Source organism: Dipodomys spectabilis, unplaced genomic scaffold, assembly GCF_019054845.1.
Source record: "Dipodomys spectabilis isolate Male_0828 unplaced genomic scaffold, ASM1905484v1 ptg000108l, whole genome shotgun sequence".
NCBI lineage: Eukaryota > Metazoa > Chordata > Mammalia > Rodentia > Heteromyidae > Dipodomys > Dipodomys spectabilis.
The window spans coordinates 5,894,629-5,907,826 of NW_024870785.1; the positions used below are offsets into that span (position 1 = coordinate 5,894,629).

A 13,198-nucleotide genomic window follows, 5' to 3' on the forward strand; every position below is an offset into this window, starting at 1 on the left:
TGAGTTCAAGTCCCAGGCCTGGCAAAAAAGAAAGAGAAGAGAAAAGAAAAACAGAGCTGAGAGGCTAGGAGAGGTAGGGGGGGATTGGATGGTTCCTAAAGAGGGCTGGAGCTTTGGTTCTTCAGTATTTCATCTCCATAGCTCCTCCCGTCTCCTGAATCACCATTTTTTTTGCTCCAGCAATATCAAATTCCTTATAAGTCCAGTAGCAGGCCAAACTTGTTTCTGGCCTTTGTGTCTTGGCTCAGGCCTGTCCTCTGCCATGGCTAACAGCTCAAGCATCTTCTGTACAAGGAAGCTTTTTTCGGTACCTTGTGCTCACCCAAGAGCCTTCCTCCTAGTTTCTAGAACATTCTGCACACGTCTCTCAATCATACTGTATATGTCACCTGTGGAATCAGGTCAGTGTTATATTTATTTTTCACCTATCTAGGACTTCCTCCATCTTCCACTACTCACATACCTCTAATACCTTCCTGGCCCTGAGCAGATACTCAGTACATGCTTTCTGAAGAAGACAAACAGAACAAGAAGGGCCAGGGCTCAGAAGGCAGCAGCTCCTCACTTGTAATTTTCATAGATGACAACTTCTACCCAGGCTCTCACAAGATCTCAAATTGAATAAGCATTTGGCTCCCTGAGGTGGGGCCAGTTGAGGTTGCCAGTTTCCTCTGAACTGTAGACACATATGGACTGAAGGCCACCTGTGTTGGAAGTCTAGGGACCTCTAGAAGAGGAACCCATATCCAACTGATACAAAGCTCTACACGGAACCCCAGTGTCCCAGCTGACACCCTTTCTGAATGGCTAGGGGCTGATCTTCTCCCTTCCTCAGAGCCCTGAGGGCAGAGACCTTTCTTCCTGGCCTGGCCTTGGACTTCCTGAAGCACCTGCTGGAGGGAGTGGGTGAGTGTTAAGTGGAAGATAGGCTTTTAGAAAGACAAAAGTTTCCAAGCATTACAAAGGATAGGACACTATTTTTAGATATAAGATCATATATTCTTTTAAATTATATTTTTTATTATCTTTAAGTAGTTGTACAAAGGGGTTACCATTCAAGAAAGCAGTTTATAGGTACAGTATATCTTGATCGATGTCACAGATCATACATTTTTGAAGACATGTAGGAAGCAAAGTATAGAGGAACAGTTACCAAATGGGTAGCAGTGCTTAAGCAGTGCGTGTTCTCGGTGTCCATGTAAAAATTTTTTCTTTGCAAACTATGTAGCCCAAGATGGACTCAAACTCAAGATCTTCCCTGATTCCTGCCTCAGCCTCCTGACAGCTCAGATTACAGGCATGCAACACCATACCTGGCTCTGAAAAGTTGTTGGTTTTTTTTAAAGACAATGATGTATGTATTACAATGAAAAGATGTGTCATCAAAACAAGGGATGAAGCCGTAGTCCTGAGGTCAAGAGAGATGCATTGCTACACATTGTCCCTTTTCCAGCTATAGTCAGAGCAAATTTTCATCAGGGTGACAGATTTCATAGAATCCATTGCTATGGATTGTGTAGATTGAAATGAGAAAGTGGAAAGTGGGACCCCCAACTGGAAACAGTTTAAAACACAAAAATACCAGGCATTTGGATTAGGAATGTGGCTTAGTGATAAAAGTGTTTGCCTAACATGCATGAAGCCCTGGGTTCTATCCCTCAGTACCACATCTACAGAAAAGGCCGGAAGTGGCACTGAGGCTCAAGTGGTAGAGTGCTAGTCTTGAGCAAAAGAAGCTCAGGGACAGTGCCCAGGCCCTGAGTTCAAGCCCCTAGACTGGCAAAAAAAAAAAAAAACCAATACCAGCCGGGCGCTGGTGGCTCATGCCTGTAATCCTAGCTACTCAGGAGGCTGAGATCTGAGGATCGAGATTCAAAGCCAGCCCGGACAGGAAAGACCATGAGACTCCTATCTCCAATAAACCACCAGAAAACCGGAAGTGGTGCTGTAGCTCAAGTGGTAGAGCGCTCGCCTTGAGCTGAAGAGCTGAGGGACAGCACTCAGGCCCAGAGTTCAAGCCCCACAACTGACAAAAAAAAAAAAAAAAACAATACCAGGCATCATCCTTGCCATTGTATGTCCTGTTCATCATTCCTGCCATCCTCAGTGTAATGCTGTGGGCTGGGGCCCTTTCTCTCTAGGTCTTATTGCCCAATGCCAAAGTAATCAGCAAAGAACACACCTCCCTAAACAGCCTGAATCACATTTCATACCTTTCTGGTACCATTTAGTTATCATTGGTCAGCAGTTCACCCTGCTTCCCCTCCCATGTCTTCACAAACCCTGAGTCTGAATGGACTGAGACTCACCTGTCCATAGTTCCAGGGGCACGGGCGGATCCAGTTCTTGTTCCCTTGGTAGATGAAGCCATAGTCATTCACAACATACTCCTGTCTCTGGGGTTCACTGTCCAAGTAGACAGCATCACCTAGGAATCAACATGGGAAGAGACAAAGCAGAAAAGTCAGCTTCCTGTCTTCAGTCTCCCTGACCCATTCCTAGCCCCACAGTCCTATGGACTCTGAGTTCTGGACCGGGCACCACCAAGTGACATCAAGAGGTGGACAGGGTGGGGGAGGAGGAGGGGAGGGAGGATCTTAGGAGCCCACACTACTACCAGCAACAGACTCAATATAAACATGAGGCAGAGCAACAGATTTTATATTTGATTGTGTAGAGAATACATTTATAAGGCTACACAAAAGAATGGTAACAGATTCATTTTACTGGAGAATGTACTTGTAGATTGGTGTGCTTTGCCTTGTAACTTCTCTCCCTTACCCCTTCCCTCCTTTCCTCTACTTTTCTTTCCCTTCCCTTCTTGTCTCCTCTCTCTCTCCTTCCTTCCATTTCTTTTTTCTTCTTTCCTTTCTTTTTTTTTTTTTTGTCGGTCGTGGGGCTTGAACTCTGGGCCTGGGCACTGTCCCTGAGGACTTCAGCTCAAGGCAAGAGCTCTACTCCTTCAGCCACAGCGCCACTTCCAGCCTTTTCTGTTTGTGTGGTGCTGAGGAATCGAACCCAGGGCCTCATGTATGCGAGGCAAGCACTCTACCACTGAGCCACCTTCCCAGCCTTTCCTTTCTTTTTTGCTTTCTCTAAGTCTTGTTTGTTTTTTTTTAACTTCCTTCCCCAAATACTCAGCATAGTCCATTTATTACTTTTAAAATAAATTCAGTTAACGTCAATGTATGATAAAGAAAGATGTTACTGATGATCAACTATAATCATCATAGTTTCCTACTTAAGATTCATTTTTTAAAAAATTCCAAACAGGTAAATAAACAGTAAGGTCCTCCTGTCCTCGTTATTCTGGTTAGAGTTGGAGGCTGAGTTCAGAGACTGGTGAGTTGGTAGGTACCCAGACGGTGGGACATGGAAATGCAGGAGCCATGTGTAGACACACGCCTTACCTGGGCACCAAGGGTTGAAGAGCAAGATGAACTCCCCGAGCTGATAGGCTGTGACAAAACCCTGGAAGGAGTCGATGCGAACTTTCAGAAGGTACCGACCCACAGCTGCCGTGGGTGGGGCACACAGACTCACTTCCATCACATTGGCCTCATTGGTCTCCAGTGCAGCGATCCAAGGGCTGGGTCTGTTACCGCTTGTCAGGCTGAACACTGCCCGAGTCCCCTTGGCCAAGTCTGGCAGAGGTCCTAGCAAGGAAGTAGAGCCGAAGCTCCCCGGTCATATCATTACTATCCTGTCCACACAGTCACCCCAACCCACACAGATACATGTATACACACACACACACATACCCTCCAGGTACATGGACACAGACACACACACACACAAACACCCCTCCCTGTGGTCCATGTACACACACACACACACACACACACACACACACACACACACACACACACACACCTCCCTATGGTCCAGCTGACCATCCTACCAGTCTCAGCAACAAAGATGATGCTGTCCAGGCCTGGCTGGAAGCTCTGGTTCCTGAAGTACAGGGTGATGTTGAAGGGCTGGCCCCGGCGAACAACGAGGTGGTCAAGGCTGATCTCCTCCGTGTGGTGCTGCATGTTATTCCGGGAGCTCTGGAAGTCCACGAAGGCCACCTCTAACCCTGTGATGGGCAGACAAGAGGCCCAGTCTTGTCTACCACTTACTAGTTGAGCAAACTTGAGAAAGTAACTTAGCCTGTACACCTCAGTTTCTATGTTGTTAAAATAATACCATCCTGACAGGTTTGACATGAGGATCGGGTGTTAGGCATGCAAGTTCCCTTCCCTCCCTCCTTCCCTCTCCCCCTGGCTTTCTCCCTCCCTCCCTCTATCCCTCTTCTTTGCCCTGAACCCAGATGTTCATGTCTTTCTGCCTCTTAACTTCTTTTGTGGACCTACCTAAGCTTGATTTCTCTCTCCAGCTTAGCATGTCTTCAGATTCACCCCAACACCACTTACCTCTCTTGCCTCTCTTTTCTTTCCTTTTCTTTCTTATTCTTCTTAAATTTATTTTCCCCAATCTCTCTCCCTCCCTCCCTCTCCCCCCCCCCCACTCTCTCTTGCTGGATAATTAGAGATAAAAAGTCTGGAGGTTTTGTGTGACAGGGCTGGTTCTGATATTTAATTCTCAAATCTCAGCATCCTGAGTAACTTGGATGATAGGCGCGAGCCAGCAGCATCTGGCTGTTGGTTATTTTCAAGGACGGTTTGTGCCCTGGACAGCCTGGGCTGTGTTCCTCCTGCTTGTGTTTCCCTGTGTTATTGGGCATGACAGAAACTCACCACTATGCCAGGCCTAAGTGCTTCCTTCATATCTGGAAGCATTATACCCAACCATTTGTTGAGATACGGGGTCTCTTAAACTAATTTTTCCTCAAGCAGGCCTCGAACCATTATCCTCTGATCTCCCAAGTAGCTAGGATTATAGACTGGAGCCACTACCCCTAACCCCTATAACCACCTTCTTAAACTCAAGATAACAGTCTCACTTGTTTTTTTTTTGTTGTTTTTTTTTGTTGTTGTTATTGTTATTTTTGGTCATGGGTCTTGAACTCTGGGCCTGGGTGCTGTCCCTCAGCTCTTTAGCTCAAGGCTAGCATTCTACCACTTGAACCACAGCGCCACTTCTTGTTTTCTGAGTGGTTTATTGGAGATAAGAGTCTCACGGCCTTTCCTGCCCAGGCTGGCTTTGAACCATGATCCTCAGATCTCAGCTTCCTGAGTAGCTAGGATTACAGGCGTGAGCCACCAGGGCCTGGCTCTCACTTGTTCTTGTACTTGCTTCCAAACCTGGATGTAAATCCCAGGATTAGCTGCCCCTGGACAGGCTGCCCTACTTTTAGCAATTTGATTATTCTTTGACCATTACCAATGCTGTGTGCCCAATATCCTAGGATCTGGAGTACTGAGGAAAATTCAGCCTTCTAGAGATTCTACTAGAACACAAACTGAAGTCACTGGTCTCCATTTGTGCCTCTCCCAGGAGGGCTCAGTTTTGTTGTTTTATTTTTTTTTTTGTCGGTCGTGGGGTTTGAACTCTGGGCTTGGGTGCTGTCCTTGTGCTCTTCAGCTCAAGGTGAGCGCTCTACCGCTTGAGTTACAGCGCCACTTCCGGTTTTCTAGTGGTTTATTGGAGATAAGAGTCTCACAGCCTTTCCTGCCCAGGCTGGCTTTGAACCTCGATCCTCAGATCTCAGCCTCCTGAGTAGCTAGGATTACAGGCGTGAGCCGCTGACGCCCGGCTATGGGCTCAGTTTTTGATTTTTGTTATTTCTGAGTTGCTGTTGTTGTCTGTTTGTTTAAAGGTAGGGCCTGGCTATATAGCCTCAGATAGCCTAGAATTCTCTCTGTAGCCTAGCCTGGCTTCACACTATCTTCTTACTTCAGTGCCCCATGTTTCTGGCTTCTTGTTTGATTATGGTCGTCCCCAATCACTTAGGGTTTGTTTAGTTTTTAAATTACGTTGTGCTTCCCTGCCTCTTTCTTAGTCTGTAGCAATTCACATGTCACCAAGTCCCTTCAGTCTTTCCATTAAAACATCCCTGGTGTACATTCCACATGCACGTCATTCTCCACGCTCTTTGCCTTGTTCCTAGTGACTTGAACAGCCCCCAACAACTCTTCTGCCTTCCAGGTCTCTCCACACCCCCTCCCCTTAACACATGATCAGATAAGCTTCCCTCAAGACCCTTGATCATGCATTGCTTATGGGTTTACAAATGGTGCACAGCACTGGCATTGCACAAAATGTGGAACCCAGAGCTATCATGTAGCCCAGAAGTCCCGCCCCTAGGATTATACAGAAGATAGATGAAAGCATACATTCACACAAACCTGTACAGGAAAGAAGCATTAGCTGCTTGCAGTAGTCAAGAGATGGAAACAATACAAATGTCCATCAGCTGATGAACCAGCAAATGGTGGAGTGGCCCTGTGGTGGACTATTTCTCAGTCACAACAGAATGTTGAACATACTACAACATGGATGAACCTTGAAAAATTAACGCTCAGTGAAAGCCAGTCAGACACAAAAGGGTGCATGTTGTACAATTCCACTAATATGAAATGTCCAGAAAAGGCAATCCATAGAGACAAAAAGTAGATTAGTTATTGCCAGAGCTGGAAGAAGGCAGAATGGGCTGTGACTTCTAATGGGTAAAGAGCTCCTTTTTGAGGTAATGACAGTGTTTAGAAACTAGGTAGTGGTATGCGTGGAAAACTAATATACTAAGGCCACTGAATTGCATAGTTTCTTTTTATGTATTTTATTTATTTTTGTTCATACAATAGCTTGAACTGAGCTCTCAACTGGCTTGCTTGCTCATGACTGATACACTACCACTTGAGCCACACCTCTAGTCCAGCATTTTGCTAGTCAATTGGAGAAAAGAGTCTCTTGGACTTTTCTGACTGTACTGGTTCAACACTTGAATCCTCAGGTCTCAGCCTCCTGTGTAGCTAAGATTGCAAGCATGAGATACCAACTCCCATCCCTGAGTTCATTTGATAACTATGAACACATCCTTTTCTTAAGCTCACTTATCATTATTGTTATTAATAAATATAAGCAAGATCGCCCTATACTCATTTCAGATTTTGTATGCTCCCAGCACTTTTATCTCAGCCTGTCTACTGTGGGCTGGCCACTCTTCTAAACACCTTAGGACAGTTAGGACATCTCCATCTTGGAGAGACAATGTGTTATATTATCCACACTCAGAAATGAAAAAAAACAAGACTTGGATTTTGCCTTAGGTAAAGCCCAGGATTCCTGACCCAAGTCCAGTGTGTTTTCCATTAGCAGCTGCCACCCATCGCTGGCTGTTAGGAAGAACACCCCAATCCTGCCACAGGGGAAGACGTGGCTTTTTCTTAATAGTGGAAAAAGAAGCTCACCCCTTGTGGGAACAGTTGACTACATACACACAGAGCATCAGCTGCCTCCTGCTCAGGTTGGCACATGACACATACTACCCAACAGGTGTGGCAGCATCTGCCTAACAAGGAGAGAGTAGGAACAAATTTTAAAGTATGTGAACTCAGAATCAGTTTTAGAGAGACATCCCCTCTTGAGTTAAAAAAATAAAAGATAGACAAAAAAGTTCATTGCAAATAATGCTTATGTAACTGAGAAATTAGAAACAGGTGGTTGCTGTGGGTTTTTTTTCTTTGTTGGTCGTAGGGTCTGAATTCTAGGCCTGGGCCCTATCCCTCAGCTCTTCCGGTCAAGGCTGGCACTTTACCACTTGAGCCATAGCACCACTTCCAGCCTTTTTCTGCTTATGTGCTGCTGAGGAATCAAACCCAGGACCTCATGCATGCGAGGCAAGCACTCTACCACTGAGCCACTTTGCCAGCCCAGAAGCAGTTGTTTTAACTCTCAGTTGGAGAGTGGATTAATAGATCACTTATACACATATTGTGAAATACTACACAAAATAGGTACTGATTGGCATGGACAGCGCTTCAACTCATACTGTCTCTTGCAGGAAAATATTGACAGAATTACAGTCAGATTGCAGGAAAATATTTACAGAATGATGATAAAATGGATATACAAAAAAATCCATACATACTAATCCATAGTATTCAATTGAATATATACATATATTCATTTTATATTATTATATATACATATATGTGAATGATAATGTGTAGACAAAAGTCTGGTAACAGTGGTTATTCTGGAGATGGGAATGGAGCTAGAAGTGGAATCAGGGCATTAAAGCTTGATCTGTAATTATTGTTTTATTTTACTCCAATATATTGTTCATATATTTCTTCTGTAGTTGAAATTTAGATAAAAATTTTTTTTTTTTTGGTCCAGTCGTGGGGCCTGAACTCTGGGCCTGGGCTCTGTCCCTCAGCTCTTCAGCTCAAGGCTAGCACTCCACCACTTGAGCCACAGTGCCACTCCCGGCTTTTTTCTTTTTGCTTATGGGGTGCTGAGGAATCGAACCCAGGGCCTCATGCATGCAAGGCAAGCGCTCTACCACTGAGCCACCTTCCCATCCCCCTATATAAAATTTTAAATAAAAATGTATACACAAAAGTGTAAACAGCCGGGTACCAGTGCGCACACCTGTAATCCTATCTACTCAGGAGGCTGAGAGCTGAGGCTTGTGGTTCAAAGTCAGCCCGGGCAGGAAAGTCTATGAGATTCTTCTCTCCAGTTAGCCACCAGAAAACTAGAAGTGGTGCTGTGGCTCAAGTGGTAGAGCGCTCGCCTTGAGCTGAAGAGCTCAGGGACAGTGCTAAGACCCAGAGTTCAAGCCCCATGACTGACCAAAAAAAAAAAAAGTAAACAAAGATAAAGCTGTTCAGTTTGTAGAGCAACTTGAAAGTACATCCCTGTAAATGATTTCAGCTAAGCCTCACAGCAACTCTTTCTAGAGAGAGGGATGTGCTATAGAAAGAAGGATGATGGCAAGAAGGTTAGCTATGATCAGAAAGAGACTCCTGACATGAGGAAGGGAAGACACGCCGATTCGGAGAACTGTAGACATGGAAGACAGCCTTAAGACTGTGTCTGACCCCTTTCAGCTTTTTCAGGCATCAGGAGCTAGGAATATAAGAAGTGACTTGCTCAGTGCGCAGAGCTTAGCTGGAGGCAGAGAAGGAGAGCAGTGCTCTCCACTAGTCTCTGGCTCTGCCCCTCTCGCTCAGCTGTGGAAACAGCCATGTTGGTTTGCAGGTGTGTTTAACCTCTCAGCCTCCACCCTGCCTCCTGATTCTTGTACACCTGTAAGTTCTGAGGACTCTTTCTGGTTCAACTCCATACCTTCCTTTCTTTCTCTCTATTCGTCCTTCTGCCCTGGCCTTTTTACCGTCTTCTCCATATCCTTTTTGTCCCTGTAATCCAAAGCTCCATGGTCCTTCCTACCTTGTGCCATGGTGGCTGTCTCCGTGCTCTCGGGCTGCTCCCACGGAGCAGCTGGATGGACTGGAGCTTCAGGAAACTGATCCTAGAGTGTCTGCTTCCTCTTCCATTCCCAAGACTTCTGCAGACACGCAAGGCGGGGCCCGGCTGCCTCCGTGAAGTGCCACCTCTTGCAGGGCAGATCACAACTGGTTTTCTCACCTGCCCTCTGGTTTTTCTTGGCGGTGTTGCTCAGCTGAGAGAGGTGTGGATGCTGAGGAACCATCAGGGCTCTGTGCCAGGTGAGCCTTTGATAGCTCTTGGGCAAGAGGGCATTTCCTGGCGGGTATTGTGCTGTGGAGAGGGAAGCCATAGGGAGAGAGGAACTTAGGGGACTCCCAAAGAGATCCAAAGTGAGCTGTGCCCCTGCAGGAAGGAGCATGAGGATTCCATGACTATTGCTCCAAACAAGAGCCTTGAGAGACTACAGAGCCAGCTCTGAGCCCGAGATCGTCATTTGTTCCAGAGAGTTACTTGGTGGACATTAAATGGAAACCAAGTAGGGCAAAGTGGCTCACACTTGTAATCCCAGCTACTTGAGAAGTAGAGATTAGTAATCAGCCCAGGCCAAAAAAGAAATTAGCAAAATTCCATCTCCATCGATAATCTGAACATGGTGACACACTTGTGATTCCAGCGATGTGGGAGACTGAGATAAGAGGATCACTGTCCAAGGCAGTCTCCCAGCAAAAATGAGCAGCTCAACCTGAAAAACAATGAAGGCAAAAAGGGCTGGTGGCATGCCTCAAGGTGTGGAGCACTGGCCTAGCAGGTCTAAGGCCTTGAGTTCAAACCTTAATCCTGCCAAGAAAAACATACCAATAGAACCCAGCCTATATGACTCTATTGTTTTCATTTTATTGGAAGGGGCCCTGATTTTTGGTGAGGAGTTCCAGGTTCCTGGTGAATTTCTAATAAAAACAGTAGAGGAAGAAACACTGAGAAGATCCATGTGGGAGTTCTAGAGATAGATGAGAGGATAGAGCAAGGATTTTGTCCTACTTAGAAAGGGGTAAGTCCCTGGAGTGCATGCATAAGGAGCAAAGCACAGGAAGGAGAAAGGGGCAGGGAGGGGGTGGGGTAGTGGGGGAGCTGAGGGTCCTACATGGTGGGCGGGACTTCCATGTACTTCCATGTACCCTGCCTTTCCTGCTGTGAAGCGCTTCCTGCATACCAATCCCAGAGCTTGAACTCAGGGCCTGGGCACTTGTCCATGAGCTTTTTTACTCATAGCTAGTGCTCCTCCACTTGAGCCATAGCTCTCCTTCTGTTTTTTGTTTGTTTGTTTGTTTTGAGTAGTTAATTGGAGATAAAGGTCTCAGACTTTCCTGCCTGGACTGACTGGCTTCCAACTGTGATCCTCAGATCTCAGCCTCCTGAGTAGCTGGGATTACAGGCGTGAGCCATGGGTGCCTAACCTCCTACATCTTCTTTCCTGCTGGATCCTTTTCATTCAGGGACTTGTATGCCAGCCTTGTCCTCTGTCCTGGATTTTCCGTTTAAGATTGCTTGAGACTTCTTAAGACCCAGCGATGGGGTTTCCATCATCCTCAGAGCCCTTGGGGGTCTTTCCCCTCCCCATCTCAAGTCCAGGACCAAACCCTTTAGTTCTCTAATGCAGATTTCTGTCCTCCCAACTCATCTCTGTGCCTTCTTTCACAAAGCTTGCTCCCTCCCCCATCTACTTTCTCCAGTCCCCATGATACAAGAGCATCATCTCACTTTCCAGCACTTTCCTTCAGACTAGCAGTTAGGGGCTTGCTTGCCAGCAATTCCCTATTAGCCACTTATTCCTTGACATTACACATACCTCACCATCTTTCTCCAAGTGATCCTTGAGGGCATGGTTTGACTCTTCTTATCACCAGTGCTACATAATGACAGTAGTTAATGGTAGTAGAATTCCCAGTACAACTAGTAATAACTTTTAAGTGCCACTTGCTGTTTCTTTAAGTGTACTATCCCTCCTAATCTTACAACATCTCTGTGAGCAAAGGAATTTGTAGTGTTCCTGTCTTAAAGATTGGGAAATCAAGGCTTACAGACATTAGTTTTCTCAAGATCCTTTATAATGAACTGAGGAGTTAACTTTGGTGAATGCAGTCAGATATCCGTGCCTAACGCAGTCCTGTAGCAGAAACCTGGTCCGCTTTCTAGTTTGTATGTGTTGCCTGATGGAGTAAATATGTGAAAGGAAGATACAGGCATGTACAAAGGGATCCAGGCCCAAACCTACTACCACAGCTAGTAAGGGGAAAGGAAAGAGCCTCGGGCTCTTAATGTGAGAGGAGACTGAAAGATGAGTGTGGTTAGGATAGGCAGGTAAGGAGAAGGGTAGTGGCCAAAGGGGAAATTGCTCAGCAATCAGGGACACAACATAGTGTCCTTGGAGCCAATCTAGAGCTTCTGGAAAAAGATGAGAGGCTTTTGGAGCCATGGGGCAGCCACTGTGAGTAAAACCCCTGAGTTGTACCAGCCTGCACGGCCTGAATTCTGAGCATCTCTGCCCAGATCCCTAAGCCTTCCCCCATAGCTGGAGTAGAGGGCAGAAGATCTCACATGGTCGGGAGACACTCTTAGTCTTGACTAAGGTGGACGTTGATCAGGAGAGAGAACGTAGAAGCACCACAGGAATACAAAACCCTATACAGGGCCAGGAAAACCTAGCTTGGCTGCTCTGGCTGGACCCTGGGGGCCAAATAAGTCTCGGGCTCTGAGCCTGATGAGCTGCTTTACAGGTTTAGCTTTCCATTGGATTCCTACAGATCATTAGTCAGAGGGTGTGTGGGTGGGTGTGGGGCGGTAGGGAGGCAGTGCTGATCAGAGCAATGTGTGCCATGGTCCAGGGAAGCTGAGCAGAGTTGATGAATACCTTTCTGTCTAGACAGAAGCAGGGCTGTGACCTCAGAGCAGAGATGTAGACAACGTCATCCTCATGGAGCAGGCCAACTTGAGTCAGGTTGAGGTGGAGGGGCCTCCAGACCTTTCAAGACCCAGAGAGACCTGAGAGGCAAATCCCGATCCTACAATGGATTTCTGATACACCCTTGAGAAAGCTCCAGTTTCCTTGCCTATGATGCCCTGGCTCCCAGGTTTCACTGAAGCAGATTACAACGTGGATCTGCCACCCCCAGAAATGGAGACGAGATTAATGCTCAGAGGACTTCCGTGTGTGAGTGTGTGTGTTGCAGTTGAGGATCCACTTCTCACTGATCCTCACAGCCATCCTCTAGGGAAGGTGGGCTGCCACGAGTATTCTTACCTTTGTACACCTGGGGCAATCCCGGTTCTCACCGTGCGGTTGAAAGTTCCTTCCTTCCTATCACACATGAATGATGATGGTCACAGCTTCCACTACTACCAGTCCAGAGGACATGAGGCAGACAGGCTCTGTGCATTCCACAGAGAAAACGCGAAGACCCGAGTCAGAAGCCATGCCACAGGCCTGGCCCGCATTGCCTCCTTTTACCACTGTCTGGATATTATTTGACTAGTTTGCCTGTGGGAGTCCCTGTCTGGCCCTGTTGGTTGGCCCAGTGAGCTGATGTGAGATGATGTGAGGATCTCTTTGGATTTAATCTCTGGCGGTGCCATGCTGTTGGGATGAGCCCCATACTCTGAGCCTGGGGGTTGTTGAGCTGGAAGGAACTTTGAGATGATCTAGCTCATCTAACGGAGGAGGGGGAACCAAGAAAGCCAGATGACGGGCTTGCCCAAGTGAAAACAAGAAAACTCGGCTGACTGTGACTTTTACAGCCAGTTTTTAGGTGAGGAGGGGGAAAGCCATCCCAAAGGTGGACTGGAAAAACAAATTCCCCTT

At 46.6% G+C, this 13,198-nt stretch overlaps 1 protein-coding gene across 2 annotated transcripts in view; it reads right to left on the reverse strand.

The window, feature by feature from the left end:
• Tgm5 (transglutaminase 5) overlaps window positions 1-9,352 on the reverse strand; it is a 25,214-nt gene extending 15,862 nt beyond the window's left edge. Inside the window, exons 1-4 of one of the 2 annotated variants that reach the window (XM_042687649.1) lie at window positions 9,343-9,352; window positions 3,902-4,081; window positions 3,411-3,656; window positions 2,310-2,428 (exon numbers count right to left, since the gene is read on the reverse strand). In XM_042687649.1, coding sequence (XP_042543583.1) covers window positions 2,310-2,428; window positions 3,411-3,656; window positions 3,902-4,081; window positions 9,343-9,352 — 555 coding nt within the window. The remainder of the gene's footprint in view (window positions 1-2,309; window positions 2,429-3,410; window positions 3,657-3,901; window positions 4,082-9,342) is intronic. The other variant, XM_042687650.1, reaches the window with a different exon arrangement.
• Between the last annotated feature and the right edge of the window lie 3,846 nt (window positions 9,353-13,198).